Below are 24,334 nucleotides of genomic sequence, written 5' to 3' on the forward strand. Positions count from 1 at the left end.
ATGAAAGGGAAACTTAATGTATCAATCAGAACTCTAATAACTTCATCTTCAGTTGTATTATTGGGTGATATAACTGAAAAGAGGTCATGGCAAACACTGAGAATATTGAGTTGTTTAGGTGAATCTGCCTTGTTTAGGTTGTTGAAGGATTCATTGATTTGTGGGTGAGGGAAAACTGTGGCAAGGTGGTTTTAGCATTTGCATTTCAACATTACGCTGGGAGGGATTTTTGAGGCTGTGTGAACAGGATTGCAAGGCAAGCTTAGGGCAACTTAGGGTTGTATAAGGAACTGGCTTTGCTGTCTTATGTTCAGTCCCCCCCCCCACTTCCACTCCCNCACTTCCACCCCCCGCCCCCCCAGCTTCTGACCCATCACCACGTCTTCAGATGTTAACCTCTCCCTCTCTTTCACCTCTGCCCTCATTAGTCTGTCTACACGACCGGTGCCCTGGCCTGAGCCTTCATCCTCCTGACTGCACTGGCCGCCTGCTGTCTCTGCCTCCTGCCTTCTTCTCTTTCGGTACTCTACCCTGAGCCAGAGAGGTCTTGTTTCCTCTCTGTCTGATCATGACACTCCCATGCTGTGAGTGCCCTCCATGGCTTCCTGCTGTCCTTGCTCAAGCCTGACATCCTCCCTGTTGTCTTCTCTTCCTCCAGTGCCCACCTTGCAGCCTTATCCCCTACTCCTCCTCTTCCACTCCAGCCCTCTGGCCTTTCTTTTCTCCCTGGAACCCTTCCTACTTCAGACCCTTTACATATGTTACTCCCAGAGCACATGGGGTTACCCGGACCCCAAATCAGGTTAAGCATTGGAATATTCTGTTCCACCACCCAGGACTTCTGACTACCCATTGTAATTAGGTTAGATCATTAGTGTTTATTTGGGTGATGATTTGATTGTATTCTGCACCAGTCAGCTTCTAGAGGGCAGGGTCTCTGCACTGGATTTGACATTGATGACAGCCTCAGCCCCTGTGCTTCGTAGGGCTTGGTTTTCCACAATAGTTTTGGTTTACACCTGTAGTCCCCGTGTCCTGACTGACTCATAGGGTCCCCTTTCACTTGGGAAATTACTCCTTTTGGATAATAGTGTACGTAGTGATCCTATTTAAAACCAAAGGACGGTGAATCACTCCAGTAAATGGTTCAATCTTCGGGCACCTAGTGCAGGGTGGGAAGGGGTCATTGATAAAAAGTCTCATCTGGCTGAAGATAATTTATATTCTTGAAGCTCTGGCAGCATATATGAACATTCTTTTTTTTTTTTTTTTTTAAACATTTTGAAGAGGTAAGAACATTCCCTTGGGCGCCTGGGATTTTAGAATATGCTAGTGGGAGGCATCAAGGCTGTTAAAGAAACCGAAAATAAACACAGGTGGCCACCGGTAGGTACTTCTTCCAGTCAGAGTCTGGAACAAACTTTTAATTGGAAGGGGTTGAGGATGTTTTCACCTTGTCGGGCCAGCAGACACAGTCCCTGCTGTCCTCATTCTAGCAAAAGCTGGTCTCCAGTTGGCAGTGTGTTTGGGGCGGGACCTGGTGGGGGAGCCCAGAGATAATCTGGGCTGCAGGTTCCTACCCATCCATAGACACTCCAAGAGGTGATGTGGACAGAAAATCTACCAGGCAGCACAGGCCCCCAGCGACTCCATTTTCTCTTCTCCGACTTGGTGCCTACATGCGCCTGCCTCAGGGAAGGCTCTGAAGAACGGAGCAAAAAATAACGCTTTGCAAGGCCCTTTCACATTGGTGGTCCCTTCAGGGGAAAAGGGCTTTTCCGGACACTAGTCTGAAGAGGATTTTTATCAGATCGCTTAGCCTGAGGTCTCAAAACCACACCGGGAAAGCCCGTCTCGGGCCTGGCTTCGACCCGCAGTTGCGCGGAGCCTGGAAGCGGTGGATACGTTCACACGGGTCCTGCGGGGTTCAGGGTCGGGAAGCGGGGGTGGGGGGTGAGGGGGGACGTGCGGAGGCCCCGGGCAGTCGTGAGAGATGGCCGGAGACCAGAGCGACAGGCGTGGAGCGCAGGTGTGTGGTCTCCTAGAGCGGGGCACGCGGCTGGAGTGTGGGAGGGGCCGTGCGCGGGAAAGCCTGGGGCTTCTGGACGCAGGTGACCTGCTGCGAATTCGGCACTGCCTTCCTAGCTCTCTGCCGGCTTCTGGTGTGACGGTTGTGTGCAAAGGGTGCTCGCTTTGCTTGCCAAGCCGGCTTAGGCCAGAGCAATAGAGTCAGGCCTCGTGGCGATTTTTGCCCGGCCAGTGAATCCGCCAAGCACCTGTGAGGTTGCTCCAACGGTGACATGTCTCTGAGCGGCCGCCTTGGGACTGGCTCCTAAGAAAGGTGAAATGAGGTAATCACAATTATGTGATTTTTAAAAAAAAATTTTTTTTCTTAAGTTCTGGCATCTTGTGTTCTCTGCCTACCAGAAATATTCTAGCAGAACCACGATAATGCCTTTCGTCTGCTAAGGCTTCCAGATGGCAGTTTCTCAGTCAGTGAGCAAAAGAGGGAGCGTTTGAGATTGATGAGTAAGTTCATTCTCTTCCTCGGTGTGACCCAGTGAACTCGTGTGCCTGATGTGTGCTGAGTGCCAGTGGTACTTGTCCGACGGCCTTAGCCCTTGTCGGCCGTTAAAAAGCGCTGTACCTTATGTTAAGGGAAGGACGTCTTCCAATTCCCAGGAATCGATGACTGCCTTAGTAGAGCACTTAAAGTGCTTTCTCAGGATACTTTCTGTGACCTAAGTGGACTCCATGTTCCTTGAGGACAGAGGCTGTCCCTCCTGCCGGGCAGCCCCAGTGCCGAGGGAAGCCTGGCCGTGCCTTTTCCAGTTGGTGCGTGGCTGCCGATCCTGGGCCGTATTTACAGAGTTCTTCCCCTGGCTCCCAGGCCCTCCGTTTACTCAATCAGTCCAGGGATGCTGACCGAGCACGCGGGCCTGGAACTGTAGTACAAGATGGTGTACAGATAATTCTTGGCCTCCAGGAGCTCTCAGTCCAGGGGAGGAAAAACTTATAAATAAATACGCCGAAGGGAAGTGGTGTGTAAGCCTGAGGCTGGAGTGGTCAGGGGGTGTTTCCGAGGAGGTGGTGTTGCTGTGTGTTTTGAAGGAGGTTCAGGGATTGGCTGAGCAGAACAACACTTGCTGTATTTTTTTTATCCCAACAGCAGGGGAAAAAACCCTCCTCCAAGCTGCTAGGATGCAGAGCCAAGCCTATATGAACGCGTTCTGCTGGCTAGCCCTGTGGACTGTCATAGCCACGGCGCTGGTTCTCAGGGGTCCTTCTCCTTTGTCCTGTTCCCGTTCACTTCCAGGGTGCTTACAGCCTACCCCGGGTGCACCCCTCTCTGAGCTCCTATGATTGATACTCAGAATTTACCAATTAATTGATCTCTGTTGTGTTCCTCAACTCGATTTTAAACTCAGCGAGGGTGGGGACCACTCCGTCCCCATCAAGCACAATGGTGACTGGCGCATATAGCAAGCGTTTAGGGAGGGCTAGTTGAGGATTTTTATTTATTTTTTAATTTTATTTTAAAGATTTTTATTTATTTGAGAGAGAGCAGGTTAGCCTGAGCAGGGGAGAGGGAGAAGCAGGCTCCCCGCTGAGCAGGGAACCAGAGGCGGGGCTGATCCCAGGACTGTGAGATTGTGACCTGAGCTGAAGGCAGATGCTTAACCGACTGAGCCAGCCACACACCCCGAGGATTTTTATATGTTCTTACTACCTGCTCCGTAAGTATGACAAGACAGTTAGCTATGACTCAGGTATAAACAGTGATGTGTTTTGTTTGTTTCGTGGTTTTGTCTTTAGGAAAGCACATGTCTGGTTAGCATATCATCAGTTTGATGTTCATTTATTCTTTCATTCATTCATTCATTAGCAGGCTCCACCTTTGGGAATACTCTTTCCCTGTACTGAGTTTTTTTGATGCTGCATTTTTACTGCACTTGGGATTTATTCTTTTAAACTCTATAATTGTTTTTGATAAATCTCTATCTCTCGGATACTGGCTTAGAGCTAATTCTTTTCTATTAAATACTTCTTAGAGTGGTTGACCATAAACCGTTTGAGAAATCACCACTTTTATTAATGACTTTTGAGATTTGGCAGCGACTTACATCAATAGTAATGGAATGTGCTTTGAGTGGAAAACCGTAAGATAGACAGCGTTTCACTCTGTAGACCAGGGGAGAGATGAGCATGTTTCTGACAGGAAAACATAACTTATTTGCGGTGTAGGTCAGTGTCTCAAGTAATGCAAGGCTCAGCAGTAGTGGTTGCCATGTAAAAATTAAAAAGAAACACTTATGTGGTAGGCACTGTTTTAAGTGCTGTGTGCTTGAATAAACTTATTTAATCCTCACAGTGACCGCACATGGTGTCTGTGCTGCCATTCTTCACCCTTCACTGATGAGGACATTGAGGCACAGAGAAGCATGTGATGTACCCACAAATAGTTCCTCTCGGATTGAAGATATTCTGATTACATGTAGTATGTACCTGGAAGATTGGGAAATTCAGAAAGAAGTCATTCTTTTGGTGGTTTAGGGCAATTCTGTTTATTGTTTCCATTATAGATTGTGTATGTTTATGATTGCTAGCTTTTTTCTGTTTTTTTTTTTAATTGTGGAAAAAATATACATTGCTACGATCAGTGTTGAACTCATTTAGAGGGCTTCTAAAACAAATAATGTCACATTTTGATAACCTAAGAGACTTCCAAAGCATTCCTGTTTCCAAAGGAAAGTGGTTTCAGTTAAAACTGATAAACTTTGCCTCTTCACTAGTGATGCTGGTGAGAATGCCTTTGGAAGAATATGAATGTGATTTGTACGTAATAATGTGCTTTCTCTCTGAAGTCTTATTAGAGCAGAATGTGTAACTGTAGCTCAGTTTTGGTATCCTAGCAGGTTGGCCATTCTGTTGTTGTTTTTTCAAAGCTGGGGCTGCAAATGCTTGTGCTTTGAGGGACCAGGAGGAAAACAAGCCACTGCAGGCTGGAGGTGGGAATGCGGTAGGGAGTGATAGGGAGTGAGGTAGGGGTCAGCTGTGCTTCTGCCCTGTGTACAGGGAGCTGCTTTCCTCCAGTTGATGGCTGACCAGAGAAGATGCACTATGTGTTGCCAGATCTAACCATTTTTCAGTTGGCACAACATATTCTTCAAATGGAAAATTTCCCAACTTCCATACTTTGGAAGAAAATTCACATTAAACCAGTACCAACTGGGGAGCATGGTCGACCCCACATACAAAGAACCGTAGAGGACTTGGAAGGAGTGCTGCATCCATCCTTAGACTCCCCTGCTGTGGCATTAAATTCCTGCTTTCATGTGCCTGTTCGGTTGTACAGTACATAGATGTATCCCTGAAAAGTTGTATGTAAGCTCATTCAGTTTCTTTGCTGTATTTTACAACTAGCCTTGTACCTTATTATGGAACATCAGGGGCCTTCTGATGTGAGTCCTTTGTATGGCCAGTAATCACTCAGCGTATTTGTTTTGTGTGTTTGTACTTCTGTGTTTAAAATGGGGAACACAGTTAGATACTGTATATTGGCTGCATTAAGGAGTTCATGAGCTAGGCATGCTTTGGGTTACTCATATTCGTATGGCTGTGGTGTTTGTTGTAATGAGATTTGACCTGTCAGGGGAGCTGTAGAAGCTTGGAAGAGTGTTTGGTCCTTAATACTGGTATCTAAATTCTAGGCATGTTGCCTGTATCTTCCAGTTTCAAAAAAATCTATGTCAATCTGTTTCTTTATAACCTAGTGCTGTTGCTGTTTTAGTTTTTTTCTGCCTTGTTTTATATTCAGTCCTTTTCTTTGGCTCACAACAGCAATCCGGTCCAAAGATTTACTTTTTCTATTTCCAATGCTATCATTATTTTTATGTAAAAAGTATGCTTTGAGTTACAGCAATTCATGGGGATCAGGCTTCTACTCTGTAGGGAGAAAAGAGATGTCATTTGCTACAGAGTTGATACAGACAAATGTCCTGCCGCATGCTGTGTTTCCACTGTAATCCAGGGGTTTATTTGTGTGACACTTAAAGAAAAATGACCATATTTGGGCTGACTCTAAGCCAAGATGATATAGGCCCAAAGTTTTTCTTGGAGGAGTGGGGGAGCAAGGGGATAGAAACATTTGGGAGAAATAGTCCTTTCCCTCCGTACTATATTCATTGCATTTTCATTTACAGATTATTTAATGTGTTACATTTACTCCTATGATTCCATTTCTTTTTGGTTTTCTGAGCCACTATTTTTTCTTCTTCTGAAACAACTTCAAACTTCTAGAAAAGTTGTAAGAAGACTGGAAAAGAACTCCTATATACCTCCACTGAGGGACTCCCTTCGACTTTCTCTAGTTGTCCCAATTATGTCCTTCACACCTTTCTAGCCTCCTTCAATCTGGAAGAGTTCCTCATTCTTGTCTTTCATGATGTTGGCATTTTGCAGGCCAGTTACCTAGAATATCCTCTCTTTTCTTAGGGGTGTTCTGTATTCCTCCTGCAAACCCCAGCTTGTGTTACTCTGAGGAGAGGTGGGCTGTGCCCACGAGGAATTGGTGGCCCTCTCCTTTAGATTTTTACAACACTTCATTCATACCTTTATTTGAGCATTTATGATATTCAGTCAGAAATATGGTTTGATTTCTGTGTGCCAGGTGGGATACATTTTAAAACAGACTAAAAAAAAAATCCCTACTTTTTATGAAGCTTACATTTGAGTGAGAGTAACAGACCACTAACAAGATAAATAACCTAGCAGGTAGGTCAGGTTGTGAGCACAAAGAGCACAAACTCAGGCAGGAGAGTGGGACAGGTGTGGTGGTTCTTGGGGTGGGTGGGCAACGAAGGCTTCCCATGAGGGTGGTTCTGGAGCAAGACTCCCAAGAAAGTGAGGTAAAGGCCATGCTGGTGTTATAGGAGCGCGGTCGAGGTGGGGGGAGCCTAGAGGGTGCAAAGGCTGTGCCTCAGACGGGCTGGGGGTGGGGGGAGGCAGCACTGTGGATGGAGCCAAGGAAGAGTGGTAGGGAAGGAAAGAATGGTAGGAAAGCAGGGGGTCAATCGGGGCTTGTGGCCATGAGGGTCATGAGAAGCCTTGGAGAGTTTTGAGCAAAGAAGTGACATGAGCTGACTTAGGGTTGAGAAAGGAACCCCCCGTTATGTAGGGAATAGCAGGGCTCTGGGGATAGGAAGAAGGGTAGAAGCAGGGAGACAGGTTCAGGGAATGGGAATAAGCCCTTTGCATAGTCGTATGTTCTGTGAGGTGGTACATAGTGGGGACTTAGAGGTTCTCAAACTTCAGGTACCTCAGACTTACGTGGGCCGTTTGCGAGTGATGCAGACTTTTTTACTTGGCAACTTGAATTCACTAGGTCTCACCTGTATTGTTCACAGCTACTCCCCTGGGGAGTCTCAGGAGGGGGGTCCTTGAAGCACAGGTTGATAAAATAGCAAGTGAGTTTGGAATGAGTGAATAATTGGTTTATGGAAAATCCTTTAGAGATACTTAGATATGAAGTGTTTTCTACTCTTCTTGCTTTATTTCTTATAAACATATTATTCAACTTCTAAAGCTCATGGGGTAGTATAAATTTTCTCTTACAGCTGACTTAATGCATAAAGATCTCGCTAGGCAAGAATACTTTTTTAAAAGAGAAGTGTATTTTGTAAAATAAACATAATACTGACATGCTATTTTCCTGCCTCTAAACACGTGGTTTCAGAAAGGAATGAATAAATGGTACTAATAGGATTCATTCACAAAGAAGCTATTAAGTGTATTCAAGAGGAAATTGAATTCAAGGAGCAGGTTGGATGAAGCCATTAAAGATACGAATGAGTATTTTAGATACAGATGGGTATCTTAGAGCTGGAGTGGACTAGATCTGGCTTGGCGTTGTATTGTACCAGAGGTCCACAGGGCATATGTCAGAAGGAGTCCTGGAAACAGGGCAAAGTGCGAAGCATTAAGGGACTTGTCTCTTCTCCTTGGTGAAATAAGTTCCATCTTGCAGGGGTTAATGTTGGATTAAACATGAAGACGAGTTGTGCCTTGTTTAAGTGTGATGTCGTGGGCAAGAGCATGGACTTGGGAGCCTCACTGGTTTCAAATCCTGCTCTGAACCATCAGTGTGACTCATGTTGCTTCAGTTACCACATAGGAGGGAAATCGTAGTACCCACCTCACAAGCCCATTGTGAGGATTGAGGATTAATGACCACAAGGTACTTAGAATGGGGTCTGGCATATTGTAAGGATTCAGCAATTCCTGGCTTTTCTCCCCTCCCTCTCCTGTTTTTATTACTTCTGTTACATTGCAGTGCTTTCAAACCATATTTTGCTTTCTGGAATACTATGCATTTTCAGTGATTGTTCTGGGTTGAGTATAGTTATTGGTCATGTTTAGAAATATGCTCATTCGTGCCCCTGTTTATACAAAGAGTTTAAAGCCTTAAGTATAGTGTTTGTCTTTTTTATTTACGACCAGCACTTTTTGGAAGTTGATTGCCATCACGTTACGTAACATTAGCTTTTCCCCCCCCCGTAAAAGAGGGGGCTCATCCTTGCTTCAGGGACATGTCTTGAGAATTAATGAATAAGTTAATGTTTGTGGCTCTACCCCATTAAGTACTAATTAGCATTAGTTACTGCTCTTAGAGTCTCTCCAAGTACCATGATCAAACTGATTCCTTGAACCCGGGGCTTCGAGAGAACTTTTTTTTATGTACTGTGGGAAATAGCATCTGAGAACATTTGCTGTTTTATTACTCCCCATATCTAAACATTTCATACCTCCCCAACAACAAAAAAACTAAAGTAAATCAAATAACGTCTTGTAGAACTTAGTAATAAAATGTTACTTATTAAGTATTAGGGTAATATTTTTTTCCTCTGGGAGATCGCCATCTTTCATTTTTGACATTTCTCATCGTTTTGCAGCGGTTACATCTGTACGTGGCAATAATGTTCTAAAAATTCCCACAATAAGTCTATGAAGGCATAGTATGGTAGAGGCAGTCCTGGCATTGTGGTTTGAAGGAAAAAAAGTTTGTATTTCAATTCTGTCTCACTAGAGGTAAGATATGAGGTTTCTGTGCCTCAGGACCTTTGTCCGTAAAACCAGGATAATAATACCTTTGGAATAGCATATGTTAAATACCAGGCACAAATACCAGCATATGTGCCTGATTGTAGTGAATACTCACAATGATTTTTATTTTTCCATTGTGATTGAATTTGGTAATATAACCGGAACCAGTCTCATAGTTTTCCATATAAAGCCAAAGAAGGTATCTTTTAGGGTCCTAGTATCAGTTGGATTTCTGCCTGACATAAACTTACCTTAAAGATCTGATTTTCCAAGCTTACTCTGGGAGGACACCTCTTCTGTCAATTGACGAAATCAAATCATTCAAAGGATGTGAATATAGAGTGAATATGGGATTGTGTGTGTGTGATATTCAAATAAAGTAATTCAGTGTAATGCAATTTTTCATTTCCTGATCATGTATTAAAATTGTGGGTCTCTAAAGGAGTGGGCTAACCAAGGGCGTGGGTCTGTATCCCAGGATGGGCTCGGCCTGAGTGAGACTGGCCTTCTATGCTCCACGAAAGGCAGTGTTTATTTAACCCCAAGTCTTTTGCTCACATAATTACAAAGTTAAAATTCAATTCTGTGCAATGTAGGCCTGAAAGAATTAGCTACACTCTTGATTGATATGTAAAGAGTTTTATAATCTCTGGAACTCTGGCTTTTGAGGAACAAAATAATCCAAACTATAATTTTGAAACGGGACAGAAGATATTATTATAGGTTTATTCTTAGGATTCTCCTCTTTTGATTTGCCTCTGTAATTAAATACCTACTTGTCGGCAGGGAGGGTGTATAGGGGGACGATTATTCCCTTGCTTTAATCGCTGTTGATTTCTTAGTGATACTTTGAAGTGGTGTCCAACTGTCTTCCCTGGCTTTCAGACGCTTTGATGAAACAATAGGAACTTGTTAAGTACATAACCAGATTCTTTCCACGCGGCTTCCTCACGAGGTCTATTTTAAGTTAGTTAGGTTTGATGTCCAGACTGAAAAGCATTTATTCACCAGTTCTCATAAAAGGTCGAGGAGTTTAACTTCTTAAAGATAAGACCGAGGAGCCTAAAAGTATTGCCCTGAACTACCTACCCTGTCTCCCTTCCAAAAAGGAAAAATAAGAAAGTGTAGAAAGAAGTAAAGTGACGCTTATCTTCTTTGTTAAGGTGTCAGAATTTAGACCCTTTCCAGATTGCCGTTTCTTATAATTTGGTGAGTCTCTTGTCTTGGCTCTGTCACCTTCCTCTTTCTTATCCCACCAGTTTTATTATTTTGTTCCATTCTACTTGTGGTGCTCCTTTTTGCAGACTCCTTATCCTTGACCCCACTGTTCATTTTTTGCAGCTCCTGAAAGGTTCGGGCCGAGCTGCTCTTTTCTACACTCGGTACTTTCTCTTGAGCCATGCCTATGGCTGCGCAGTGTCCAGTGTTAACTCCAGAGCCCACCTGCTGCTTTTCCAAGCCTCTCCCACCTGGTGTTTCCACTTGAATGTTTTAAAGGGCATGTCACACCCACCAGTCCCAAAAGAACTCCTGTTCTTTCACAAAAGCTGGTTCCTCTTATTGTTTTCAAAGCACAATTCTGACGTTTACCCCACCTGCTTAAAACTTTCCAGGGAACCCTCAGACCTTGCTGATGGGAATGGAAACGGTACAGCCGCTGTGGAAGACCCTTTGGCGGCTCCTCAAAAAAATTACACCTAGAGTTACCACACGAGCCAGCAATTCCTAGGCATATGCCCAGGAGGATAGAAAACAGATGTTCATGTAAAACGTGTCCAGGAATGTTCAATAGCAATGATACTCAGAATAGCTGGAAAAAATCAAATGTCCAAGTGATGAATGGGTAAATAAAATGGTGTATACATACAATACAATGTATACACACAGCTATTATTATATAGGGGAATGAAGTGGTGATACATTCTAGAACATGGATGAACCTTGAAAACATTATGTGAAGTAAAAGAAGCAAGACACAAAAGGCCACATATTGCACGTTCCGTTTATGTGGTCCAGCCTAGGCAACTTCGTAGCAGATTAATGGTTGCCAGGGCTGGGGGCAGAAGGGAACAGGATTTACATTTGATCTATGAGCATGTTTTAGAATTAGGTCATGGTGATCATTGCACTCTCTTTTGAAGATGCTAAAGAATCGCTGAATTGTACAGTTTAACATGGCAACTATGTTAGTTCTGAGGGCTGCTGTAACAAAGTGCCACAAACTCAGTGACGGAAAATGGAGAAACTTTTTGTCCAATGGTTCTGGAGGCCGCAAGTCTGAGATCAATGTGTTGACGAAGTTGTTTCCCTCTGAGGTCGTGGAGGGAGAATCTGTTCCAGGCTTCTCTCCTAGCTTCTGATGGATTGCTGGTGATTGTTGGCCTTCCTTGGTTTATAGAGCCGTCAGTCCAGCTCCGCCTTTGTCTTTCACCATGGTGTTCTTCCTATGGACGTGTGTGTCCAGATTTCCCTTTTGTAAGGACACAGTCCCATTGGATTAGGGCCCACCTTTGTTATCATAACTCATGACGTCTGTTACAACCCTGTTTCCAAATAAAGCCATGTTTTGAGGTACTGGTTTTGACTTCATATGAATTTTTCAGGGACAGAATTCAATCCATAACAGTAACTTCCGTGTTATGTGAATTTTACCTCAATTAGAAAAAAAAACCCAAACCAAAAAACCCTTAGGGAACTTCTGACGGCTGTCAAGTAAGAGACCAAAGCCCTGAACGTAGTCTGGCCCTTGCCTCTCTCCTCAGCCTTTTCCTCCTCTTTTACTCTGGGCCCTGGCCAGCTGGCTTTCTTCCTGTGCCAGCCATGCTCCCTCTGACCACAGGGCCTGTGCCTCCTAGCTGCTTTTATTCCTTTTCTTTTTTTTTTCTGCCATCCCCTTCCTTGCATTTGTTGGAAGCCTTTTCACCCTCTGACCTCCTTTCCAATATTACTTTCATGCAGGACTTGGGTATGAGGCTGCCTCTTCTATACACTACACTCGATTCGGTCATCTCTCGCTGTGATGTTTTTGGAGGGACTGAGCACTCGGAAACTTCCTGGTGTTAAACAGCAGCCACCTGTTATTCTCTTGGATTCTGTGGCTCAGGAATTCAGATCCACTGAAGATGATCTGCCTGTTCTCTGAGATGTCTGGAGCCTTGGCAGGGAAGAGGTCCACAGTGTCGGGCTGGAATCCCCTGGGAGCGTCACCACTCCTGTGTCTGGTGCGCAGACTGGGATGACCCAAAAACTGGGCTTCGCTGGCACTGTTGACCGGCACTCCTACCCATGGTTCCTTGATGTGGCTTAGACTTCCTCATCGTAGGGCAGCCTCAGGAGAGGCAGACTTGTTGCAGGACAGTTCAGGGCTCTAAGAGTAGGTATTCTGGCAAATAAAAAGAAGCAAGAAGCTGAATGGCTGCTTATGACCTAGCTTTGGCAGTCCATAGCATCATTTCCACCCCATACTGTAATGGTTGACGTTGCCGTAGCCCGCCCAGATTCACACGGGGGGACCTAGACCTCACCTCTCAATGGGAGGAATACCAGAATTTGTGGCTGTGTTTAAAAACTGTCACAATAGTCCTCAGTGGGCATTCCTTCAGAGTGCTCCCCTGTAAATCACTCCTTTTTGTCATTATTGGAATAATTTCTGCCTTTCCAACTAGACAATAAGCTTACTTTGCTCACCGTGGTATTCCCAGCGTCTAATACAGTGGCTGGTACATTCTAGGTGCTCGGTAAGACTATGAAATGGAAGTAGACTGTGAAGAGTGAGAAAAGGCACAGCAAGGGAAGGTATTCACTTACTCCAAAACATCATGAGCTTGTGCAGCTGATCCAAGCACGACCACTACGAAATACACTCAGTGGTCCGCGGCTGTGTTGTTTCATCCTCATGATTTCTGTTGTTCGGCCCTAAATCTGGCTGCCTCGTGACTGTGGGTAGCGCAGGAGACCTCTGAGAGCTGCTACCCATGAGGAAGCCCTCTTGACGCCCGCACTAAAACATAGCAACATAAGTATAAGTGAAGCCAAATGTTTGCCGAATGAATTCCCATGAGAGAATAAACAGAATTAAAAATTTAAGGTTTAAATAGGCTAATACTAATAAGGTAAGTGTGTGTGTGTGTGTGTGTGTGTGTGTGTGCACGCGCGCATGCGCTCATGGCTTGTAGTGCCTGTTGGGTGAAGAAAGGAAGGTAGTAAGGGATCTAGTTTATTTTGATGGACTGACTTTATCTGAGCTGTGTGGGGCTGGTCGTATTTATTCAACATGCTCTGCAGAATTCGGAATGAGATTCTCCTTCCCATCTCCTCGGCTCCTCATTTCTTTGAAAAATTTCGAGTCTGAGACAGACACACATATAACCTTGCCAGGCACACGGTTCACATGCTCCTCAGGCTCCGTGTAGCAGCTTGACATTTGTGCTGCAGACTTGGCAGATGAGGGCCAGTTTTCCTCCCTCGCCTGCACATTTGCAGGGCAGTCACTTACACAGACCTTCTTAAAATGCAGAGAGATGTGGTTCAATGAGCTAAAATGCCGTTTTATTTAGTTTTGGCTTCTACACACCCAAGACCCCATGCCATGTGCGGTCATGTTAAAAACACTGGCTTTGGAGTCCCATGGCCCTAGGTGTTGAACCTTGACCCTGCCACTTTTTATTGCTGTGACCTGAGGCAAGTTAGTTACCCTCCATATGCCTCCTTTACTTAAGGAAGGGGGTGAGGAGATGATAATACAGCTGTTAGAAGAATTCAGTGAGATCGGATGTATAAAGATCCTAGTACAGTCTGGCACAGAGTGAATGCGCAATCAGTGTTAGTTATTAGGACTATTATTATGCAAATGTAACTGCTTGGGGTTTACTTGGAATTTAAATATAGTAATACTGGAATGGCTTTTGCAGAGCAGTGGGTCTTATTCTGATTTTGCTCTTAATTGGAAAGTAAGTTTATGCTGTTTCAAGTTTGGGATATTTGTAGGTTATTAGTGTAATTGTTCCTGCCTTGTCTTTAGTACTGGTGACTTTTGCTTTGAAAAGAGAGAATAAATAGACATTCAAAAGGAGAAATGGTTCAAAATTCTAGAACTTCAGAAAGTTGAATGTACTTTTCTGCATTTTTCTAACCTCGACCATATCGTTAAGGCTGTCAGAATAAGAGACGTGCCGATTTCAGTTTGTCTGGTTGAACACTGCTGGCTTCCCCCTTTCTGGATAAGGGTCAGCATGGCCGGGGTCCTCTGTGAGGATCCCTCAGTTCAGAGGACTCTTGCTAGTTCCCGCTTGTGTGACCAGATCTCTCCTTTCTGTTGTGAAGTGAAGTTGGAGGAGGGAGGGTTTTGTAACAGATGGTTTCTTGGATATCTGGGGCCTGTCCAGCTCTAAGCTTTGAGAACGATGGTCCAGACCCTGAGCTGGCACGGATGTGGGCTTGATTGCCAGAACAGGAAGTGAGGTCCCAGGGTGATAGCTTTGGGGCAGCTGCTGCTGCTTGGCTGGTGGGCTGGCACTGGCAGCATCGGCTTCCCATGGTTTGGTGAGGCAACTGTGTGTGGTACGGTAACAGCAATGAGGTGGGAAACCTGGCCCGGAATCGGAGGTCGTAACCCCTTTGGAGCTGCTTGGCCTGGTTTGGAAGGGGGGGGTGGGGCTTGTGCCACCATTGCCACGGATCGAAATGAGTGAATATGGGAGCCAACGATCGATGCCTCCTGCACTGGTCAGCCTGGTGTTCCGGCTTGGGTATGAGAGCAGTAAGCAATGCTGTGTGGGAGGGCTTGGCTGTCCTCTTTGACATTAGCTTCCGAAGACTGGGAGCTTATCTCAGAATTTGCTAACCTCCTCGGATACCTTTTTGGAATAATTAAATCATTCTTGGCTGGGTGCGAGTATTTGGCTTGCCTCTCGCTAGCTGGGTGTCCTTGGGCAAATTACTAATCTCTCTGTGCTTAATTTTTCTTGTCTATGGAGGGGCCAGACTGGATGATGTTATCAGATGATCTTTAACGTCTAACTCTGACTGAATCATTTTATGTATCTTCATATATATGCACAGTTTATTTGAGTCTAGTTGACACACAACATTATGTTAGTTATGGGTGTATGAGTTAGTGATTTGACAAGTTCATACATTATGCTAGATTCACCACAAGGGTCGCTGCCATCTGTCCCGCTACATCGCTATTACAGTATGTATGTATCTTCATATATTTTGGTATTTGCTTCTTTGAATAATGGGCTCCACAAATGTACTTCTTAAAGTGAAACATAAACCCTTTCTTCTCTTCTTTTTTAAAGATTCAGATGGTGCTCTTCCCTATCGAGTATTTAAGAATTTGGAAATCAAAGTATGTATCATTTTATATAGAGAGGGACCCAGATTTTATTTTTGTTGCAGCCTAGAAATGATGTCATCCCATTTGTTGTTGGGATAATACTGGTTGCAGGTACTGTTGGGGAGGTGACCTATAGGACACGTGGCATACAGTTATAGAAGCATATTCTTGCAATGGCAGTAGAGGCTGTCTCAACCCCTTCAGGTTAAGAGGAGAAGACTGAGACCCAGAAAGGTTTCTTCACCACTTGTCTGAGACTGTGCAGCTAGACCCGGTGAGGGCCGAGGCTGTGCTCTTGTCCATTGTGACCTCCCTCCTGCCTTTTGGGCATCAGGTCCAGCTGGTTTCTTCATTAGCATTTGTCAGAAGGACCTGAGGTAAAGATCGCCTCACATTGCCTCTCCTCTGACCTTGTTAGGCTCTGAAATGCCAAGTCACCTACATTCGGAAGAATTGTTTCAAGGTAGAACAGACTCCAAGAGCTTTGGGTTTCCTCTCTGGTGTGGTCTGTGTAGACCTGGATTGTTTCTCCGGAGCTGGGCTCAGGTCCTGGAAGTGTTCTTCCTGAGAGGTCGCTTCTTATCTCGTCTCCAACAACTCCTTGTTCTCTGAGGGCTCTAATTTTTTTTTTTTTTTTGAGGGCTCTAATTTTTAAGAGGGAAGCAGAGGTATGATTCTGATAAGTGATGCAGATTTGATGGAATGCAAGAGAAGCAAGAGCTGAGTGGGTTGGGTTAATAGAAATCATTGTGAGGGAAAAGTGCAACTAGAAGGGCCTTGCAAATCTACCTGGTGTTTGGATAAGTTTCTAATGCAGAGCTCTGGGAAATTGGAAACGTTCTCTAGACATTGTGTGTGCATTGTCTGAAGTGAGTTCCCACATCTTTGTCTTGCTTCCTTTTCGTTTTCATTCTTCTTACCCCACTGTAGCTGCCATGTTCCCTAGGATTTTGCTACCAGCCAGGTTTGGCCATTTCTGCCCAAATTCCATTGCTTCTTCCTAATTGAAATAGACGCATTTATCTTCTTTTCTTCACTCTAAGACATTAACTTTTAAAAACATGTTTGGAATTCCCGTGGATCGAAGAATCAATGTGTATATTTAATGCAGTATTTTTCTTGTCCCTAAGAACACTGTTAAGAAATCTCTGCATCTGAGAATCTGGAAATAATGAATTAAATGCTGTACTTTCTTAGTGAAGAGAGAAGCTGAGGGGTTGAGAGCAAAACTGTTAGAAAGGAAGGGCCATGAAAACCATAAAGGTGGGGGCAATTTGCTAAGTGAAGTGGGAAAGTACTGTATTCTGCTTAACCCCTGAGGTTTTCAGGCTTGGGTAAATTTTGCACAGGAGTAGCCTCTCAAGAATTTTCAGGGGGGTGCCTGGGTGGCACAGCGGTTAAGCGTCTGCCTTCGGCCCAGGGCGTGATCCCGGCGTTATGGGATCGAGCCCCACATCAGGGCTCCTCCGCTATGGGCCTGCTTCTTCCTCTCCCACTCCCCCTGCTCGTGTTCCCTCTCTCGCTGGCTGTCTCTATCTCTGTCAAATAAATAAATAAAATCTTTAAAAAAAAAAAAAAAAGAAAGAGTTTTCAGGAAGGCCTGACACTAGGCTCCCCTGGTCCTGAGGCACAAAAGCATGGTAGCAGGGGCTACCGTTCATGTTGCAGGTGACGAGAGATGAGGATCTCAGGACTATCTAAGGATGCAAACTGTGTCCCATGGCTGGGCCTCACAGGTACCATGTGGACAAGGTGGTTCTAGATCAGGGATGTTGCCAGCAGGAGTTTGTGACTACATCTCCTTCTTTAAAGCAGCTCAGATGACTTATGGGTCTCACTAATTCTCATCATCGTTGTTCAGTAGAACTTCTAATTAAATTTTCTTGTCCTTTGTTGTTGGCCAGCAGGGCATAGTGCACGTGATGTCCTGATGTCGGGGAGGCTCCTGGAGGAGGTTGACTGCAAGGCCATTTAGCGTGGGCCTCATATGCGCGAAGGGCCTCACTTTGATTCCCTTAGTGTTATCTGCACATGAGCTTATACATTCTGTCACAGAGACAAACTGGCAAGATGGAAGGAAGATGGCATTCATCATCCAAATTTAAATTTGTTTCTCATTAATGGATATTCTGCCTGTAGTGCACTGTGAATTAATATGTTTTATAAATCTTGTAACTGTCTCATGAAGAGCATAATTAGTCATAAGTGTTTGGGTATTAGAAATGTTAATTTGTTCAATGTAGGTATTAAAATGTCTTTTGGATTCTTTATTAACATAACTGGGAGTGTTAACACTGAGAGGGGCTTGAGCCTCTCTTGACCTCTGAGAGGCCCTGCTGAATCGTCTTTGCATTGGCTGTCCTGGGTCATGGGCTCATTTCTAGTACAGTCACCTGTGAGTGGGGCCATCACTTGAAAATTCTGTCCCCTTGGTACCGGGAATCAGTCTGGGGTCTTTTCCTTAGAAAGTGCTGTGGGTGTGGCGGGTTTGTGATGGGATTGAAGACGGGGACGTCAGAGTCTGGACTAAAGAGTGGAGCTCACAGCAGAGCTCTGATGAGTCCTGAGATCCCTCAAGTCTTAGGAAGCTCAGTTCCTCGTTTCTCTGCATCTCTTATAAACTACAGGTAACTTTTGAAAACCAAACACTGTAGAACTCATTTGTGCTTTAAGATATCCAGCCACTGCTAAAATGCTTTCTTAAAAATTAAAAAAAATTAAAAAAAATTGTTGAGGCAGTTGGCACCTGTTGTAGTAAAATTTCAGAGCGAACTGCTCTATGAGAGGAACAGTTCCAGAAATAAGGAGAGGATGAAGAGATGCAAGGGGCCATTTAGTAGCGAGGAGAGGGCTGGAAGTGATAATTGGTTGTGCTGAGGGAGGGGATAACATTGGAAAGCCATGAGAAAATGCAGCTTGAGTCATGGGTTTTTGAAGTGAAAAACTGGCCTTGAGTAGTGACAGTGACCAGGCATTTTAAGTTCATAGACCTGCCTCTCCCACCTGACCCCCTCCCCTGTTTCTCATTATCAACCTGTCATAGTTTATGCTGTAACTACCATCTGGAGAGATCTTAGGTCTGGGTTGCTTCCGTCATCAGATTTTTCGGTGTTTGGCCAAAGCTTTGCTGTCTACAATAGGGACTAGAATATTGTATGGGGAAAGATTGGTGTGTTAACAGACTTAAGGTAAGCAGTCTGGGACTCTGTTGTATTATGAAGGAAGAGATTTTGGACCTTGGTGTTTTTGCAAAGACCACATTTACATTATTAGAGATCACAGGATCGTGGGTAAGATGGTTGCAATTACTGAACTAGCTTAGTAGGTATGGATTCTTATTTACTCACAAATCCCTTTTTGATGTGCTTGTTGAAACTCTCATATCCTGGGTAGGTTTTATTACAGTCATTTATGGTACCGTCAGAGTGTCTGGAAATACAATGAGAGAGCAGAGCACAGGCATCATTTGTAAGCCTGCTGCTTTATGGACAGATTGCTTATCAGAAATTGGGATGCTACTGTACATTTTTCTTCAGACTTCTTTCACATAGAGCGATTGACTTGGTATTTCAGTCTGTTATTTTGCCAGGATGACGTCAGGTTAGTACTGCCCTCCGTAGGGCACTGCATGTCTCACTCAGCTGTGGAACTCAGGAAAGTGCAGAGGCTGGGCTCAGCCCGGAGCTGTTTGCCTTAGTCTCCAGCCCGGGGCCCATCACTGTCCTTTTGACTGTAAAGTCTCTTCCACCCTCCCAAGTTCCTTCAGTAAATGCGCCCCGAGCTTGGTGATTGTCATTGAGCTGGGTATAAAACGGTGAACAAAACAGAAATGATTCTTGGCTTCTTGGCGTGTACATGTACGAGGGAGCTGGGAAGTAAGTACATAAATACCTTAGGAAACAAATGTCTAACTTACGGTATGTGAGTGCTGTGGGGAGAGAAACAAAACACAGTGTTGAGGGAGAATCCCAGGAAGACCGTGGTGTCTCTGGGAAAGTGACGCCGTTGCTGGAAACCGAGGGCTGGAGAAGACTAGCTGAGCGAGGCGAGGGGCCCGGAGTATTTCATGCAGGGGACAGCGTGTTGGAAGGCGCTGAAGCGGGAAGCCGCTCCCTGGGGAGTCGGAGGGAGTGTGCTCCTGGAGAGAGGATGGAGATCCTGCTCTGTTCTGCTTTCTCTTAGCGTTGTGGTTACCGGGTGACCTGCCTGTATTGCCCTCTATTTATTAGTGTTGCTATTTTACTAAAAAAATTTTTTTAAAGCTTTTATTTGGAGCATGATGGGGGAGGGAGAGGGAGAATCTCAAGCAGACTCTGTGCTGAGCCGACTTGGGGCTCAATCTCATAACCCCGAGATCATGACCTGAGCCCCCGAAGTCAAGAGTCAGACACTTAAGCCGCTGTACCATCCAGGCGCCCCTGTTAATGCTATTTTAATTAAACTTTTATTTTGAGGTAATTGTAGATTCACTGCAGTTGTAAGAAATAATGCAGAGAGATCCTGTGTACCCTTCACCCGGCTTCTTCCAGTGGCAACATCTTACCAAACTATAGCATAATATCATAACCAGAAAATTTGCATTGATGCACTCCACCGAGCTTACTCAACTTTCACCTGTATTATGTGTGCGCGTGGCTGTAGTATATTTCTATGCAGTCTTATCATGTGTGGGTTCATGGATCTACCACAGTAGTCAAGGTATAGAACAGTTTCGTGACAAGGATCTCTCATGCTGCCCTTAAAAAATTGAGATATAATTGACATATATTAGTTTCAGGTGTACTACGTGATTTGAGATACATAGCAAAATGATCACCTCAGGAATCTAGTGAACATTCATCAGCACACATTTAAATGTCTCTTTAAAGGCAAAAGGGTCCTTGCCAGTTACAACAGCGTCACTGTTTAGGTCCACTAAGCAAATTCTAGGTTGTCTGTTGGCTTTGTTTTTTGGAAGTTGTAAATGGATTTCACTCCAACACTACAAAAACTGAAAGATTCATGTAAGCAAAAGAATGTAATTGAAGGATGCACCATTGTTCTTGTAAATCCCTTGATGCTTCGCCATTGTCTTCTAGCCTTTTCATTCAGTGTTGTCAGCTGCTTGGAGTACTGGGCTGGAAGCCCTCACCTCCAGCCTGTCTCTGTAATGCTTGCTGCTTGCAGCTTTCTTGGTTCCCCCCCCTTTCTTTCCTCCCCTCCCCCCTTCTCTCTCGCCCCCTTTTCCCCCCCATGTCCTTGCCAACACTTGCTGTTTCTTGTATTGATTTTAGCCATTCTGACAGGTGTGAGCGATACCTCATTGTGGTTTTGGTTTTGTCTTTCTCTGATGATGAGTGATGTTGAGCGTCTTTTCAGTTGTATACATACAACTGGCCAGCTGTATGTCATCCTTGGAGAAATGTCTGTTCATGTCTTCTGCCCGTTTTTAATTGGGTTATTTGGATTTTTGGTGTTGAGTTGTCTGTATATATCTTGGATATTAACCCCGTATCGGATATGTCATTTGTAAATATCTTTTTCCCTTCAGTATGTTGTTTTTCTTGTTGATTGTTTCCTTTACCATATGGAAGCTTTTTATTTTGATGTCCCAATAGTTTATTTTTGCATTTATTTCCCTTCAGAGACATTTCTAGAAAAATGTTGCTATGGTCAACGTCAGAGAAATTACTGCCTATGCTTTTTTTTTTTTTAAGATTTTATTTGTCAGAGAACACACGAGAGAGAGAGAAAGAGAGAGAGAGAGAGAAAGAGAGAGAGAGAGAGAGTGTGCGCGCGCGCGTGTGAATGAAAGAGAGTGTGCACGCAAAAGAGAGTGCACCAGCCCCCCCCCCCCCNCACCAAAAAAGGGGGCCCCCCCCCCCCCCCCCCCCCCACGGACAGAGCAGGGTCCCTGCTGAGCAAGGAACCCAATGCAGGACTTGATCCCAGGATCATGACCTGAGCTAAAGGCAGACACTTAACCAACTGAGCCACCCAGGCGTCCCCACTGCCTATGTTTTCTTCTAGGATCCCCCCCCGCCCAGTTCCTGATTTTATTTTATTTTTTATTTATTTAAAAAATTTTTTAGTATGGTAGTCTTCTAGTATTTTTATGGTTTCGGGTCTTGTATTTAGGTCTTTAATCCAATTTGAATTTACTTTTGTGTGTAGTATAAGCAAGTGGTCCAGTTTCATTCTTTTGCATGTAGCTGTCCAGTTTTCCCAGCACCATTTGTTGAAGAGACCTTTTCCTATTGCCTACTCTTGCTTCCTTTGTTGAAGATTGACCATATAATCGTGGGTTTTTCTGGGTTCTCTATTCTGTTCTATTATCTGTGTGTCTGTTTTTGTGCTGGTATCCTACTCTTCTGATCACTGCAGCTTTGTAGTATATCTTGGTATCTGGGATTGTGATATCTCCAGTTTTGTTCTTTCTCAGGATTGCTTTGGCTATTTGGGGTCCTTTGTGGTTCCATACAAATTTTAGGATTGTTTGTTCTAGTTCTGTGAAAAATGCTCTTGGTATTTTAACAGGGATTGCATTAGATCTGTAGATTGCTTTGGATAATACGGACACTTTAACAGTATTTGTTCTGCCATATCATTCCATTTGTTCCTGTCATCTTCGGTTTCCTTCATCAGTGTTTGATAGTTTTCAGACTGGAGGTCTTTTACCTCCTTGGTTAAATTTATTCCTAGGTATTTTATTTTTGGTGCAGTTGTAAATGGGGTTGTTAATTTCTCTTTCTGCTGCTTCATTGTTAGTGTATAGAAGTGCAACAGATTTCTATATGTTGGTTTTGTATCCTGTGATCTTACTGAACTCATTTATCAGTTCTTGTGTTTTGGAGGAGTCTTTAGGGTTTTCTGTATATAGTATAATGTCCCTGCAAAAGGTGAAAGTTTTTCTACTTCTTTACTAATTTGGATGCCTCTTATTTCTTGTCTGATTGCTGTGGCTAGGACTTCCACTATTATGTTGAATAAAAGTGGTGAGATTGGACATCCTTGTCTTGTTCCTGATCTTAGGGGAAAAGCTCCCGGTTTTTCCCTATTGAGTATGATGTTAGCTGTGGGTTTTTCATATATGGCCTTTATTATAATGAGGTATGTTCCCTCTAAACCTACTTTGAGGGTTTTTGTCATGAATGGATGTTGTATTTTGTCAAATGCTTTTTCCGCATCTGTTGAAACGATCATATGGTTTTTATCTTTTCTCTTGTTGTTGTGATGTATCATGTTGGTTGAATTGTGATGCTCTTGCATCCCAGGAATAAATCCCACTTGGCTGTGGTGAATGATTTCTTTCTTTTTTTTTTTTTTTAATGTATTGTTGGATCCAGTTTGCTAATATTTTGTTGAGGATTTTTGTGTCTGTGTTCCTCAGAGATACTGGCCTGCAGTTCTCTTTTTTGGTAGTATCAGGGTAATCTGGCCTCATAGAATGAATTTGGAAGTTTTCCTTCTATGTTTTGGAATAGTTTGAGAAGAATAGGTACTGACTCTTCTTTAAATGTTTGGTAGAACTCATCTGTGCAGCCATCTGGTCCTGGACTTTTGTTTGTTGGGAGTTTTTTGATTACTGATTCCATTTCATTGCTGGTAATCAGTCTGTTCAAATTTTCTATTCCTGATTCAGTTTTGGAAGATTGTTTTTAAGAATTTATCCATTTCTTCTAGGTTGTCCAATTTGTTGACTTGTAGTTTTTCATAACATTCTCTAAATCCTTTGTAGTTCTGTGGTGTCAATTGTTATTTCTCCTCTTTCATTTCTGATTTTGTTTGAGTCCTTTTTTTGGTGAGCCTGGCTTAAGGTTTATGGTGGTTACTAGTTTTAATGGGCATGGGAATGTCTGTGCATAGAAATCTTATTTGTAACCATTTGATATATTTAAAATATTTCCTGTTTCATCACCATGATGAACTGGCATTTTAGCTTATCAAAAATAGTAGCATTCAGGTATAACTTGAACCTAGTTTCATTCTGGGGCAGGACTTTTCACAGGTGTGTGCATTGCAGTTACATCCTTTGCATTCCCAGAGGCTGTCTCACACAGCTTTCCAAAGCATCTGTACTCTGATACTACATTTGATACTTGCTATTAATAAGCTTGAGCAGGTACTTTTATCCCCAGTTTATAAAGGAGGAAACTGTGGAAGGGGAAGGTTAAGTGGCTCTTTTCCATAAGGAAATGTTTTCTTGTGACCACTTTCTACTTCAACCGTTGTTTTTTAGGCGAAGTCTTTGTGTGGGATACTTAGCTAATGGGGGATCCCAGCATGTGGCTCTCTGAGCCACCCCCCCCCCCCCCCCCCCCCCCCCCCGTCTTTCTGAGAACTGTGATAGCTGACAGTGCAAGATTACACTCAGAACATGGGGAGCGGGGAGGGTGATAGTGTGCTTTCCTTGGGGACTCCCTGCATCAGTGATGATTTTCTGCTATGGTAATTCAGGATCCTGAGCGAAATTTCTGCTGGGATGGAGGGCCCTCTCGCCTTAGGGAGCTGAGCTGCAGGAAGGCCCTTTGCTGTGGTGCGTCTGCACCTTGCCACTTCATGAAGTTTTTTTGTTTTGTTTTTAAACCTTCTTGAGAAGCACATTCATTTCGGGACAATTCATAAGTGCTTCATAAAGGTGAAAATGTATTTTTTAATTTGGAATGAGACTCCTAGTAAAGCCTCTTTAGAATCAAATTACATTTCCTTCCAAGCTTTCATTTTCTGTTCTTCTTCATTAAAAAAATAGTCATAAAAATTTGGAAATAGAAAAGACTTTTTATTCAGTTTCTCATTTCCTTTCATGTGTGTTCGATGGTTTCGTAAACTTTCCCACTTGAGCTTTGCTAATAATAGCCGTTATGCTGTTTTAGAAAACTAAAAACAAGTCTCCCAATACGGAAATACTTCAAA

The 24,334-nt window shown here is 43.8% G+C and overlaps 1 protein-coding gene across 3 annotated transcripts in view; it reads left to right on the plus strand.

Moving 5' to 3' along the window:
- The window catches only part of TSPAN5 (tetraspanin 5), a 157,455-nt gene that overhangs the window by 25,089 nt on the left and 108,032 nt on the right, over nt 1-24,334 (plus strand). Inside the window, exons 1-2 of one of the 3 annotated variants that reach the window (XM_034671481.1) lie at nt 14,419-14,849; nt 15,405-15,454. The exons of 1 other annotated variant lie outside the window; for it this stretch is intronic. In XM_034671481.1, coding sequence (XP_034527372.1) covers nt 14,795-14,849; nt 15,405-15,454 — 105 coding nt within the window. In that variant the 5' untranslated portion in view covers nt 14,419-14,794. Of the gene's footprint in view, nt 1-14,418; nt 14,861-15,404; nt 15,455-24,334 lie in introns of those variants that run through there. One more of the 3 variants, XM_034671482.1, reaches the window with a different exon arrangement.

Source organism: Ailuropoda melanoleuca, chromosome 11 (assembly GCF_002007445.2).
Source record: "Ailuropoda melanoleuca isolate Jingjing chromosome 11, ASM200744v2, whole genome shotgun sequence".
NCBI lineage: Eukaryota > Metazoa > Chordata > Mammalia > Carnivora > Ursidae > Ailuropoda > Ailuropoda melanoleuca.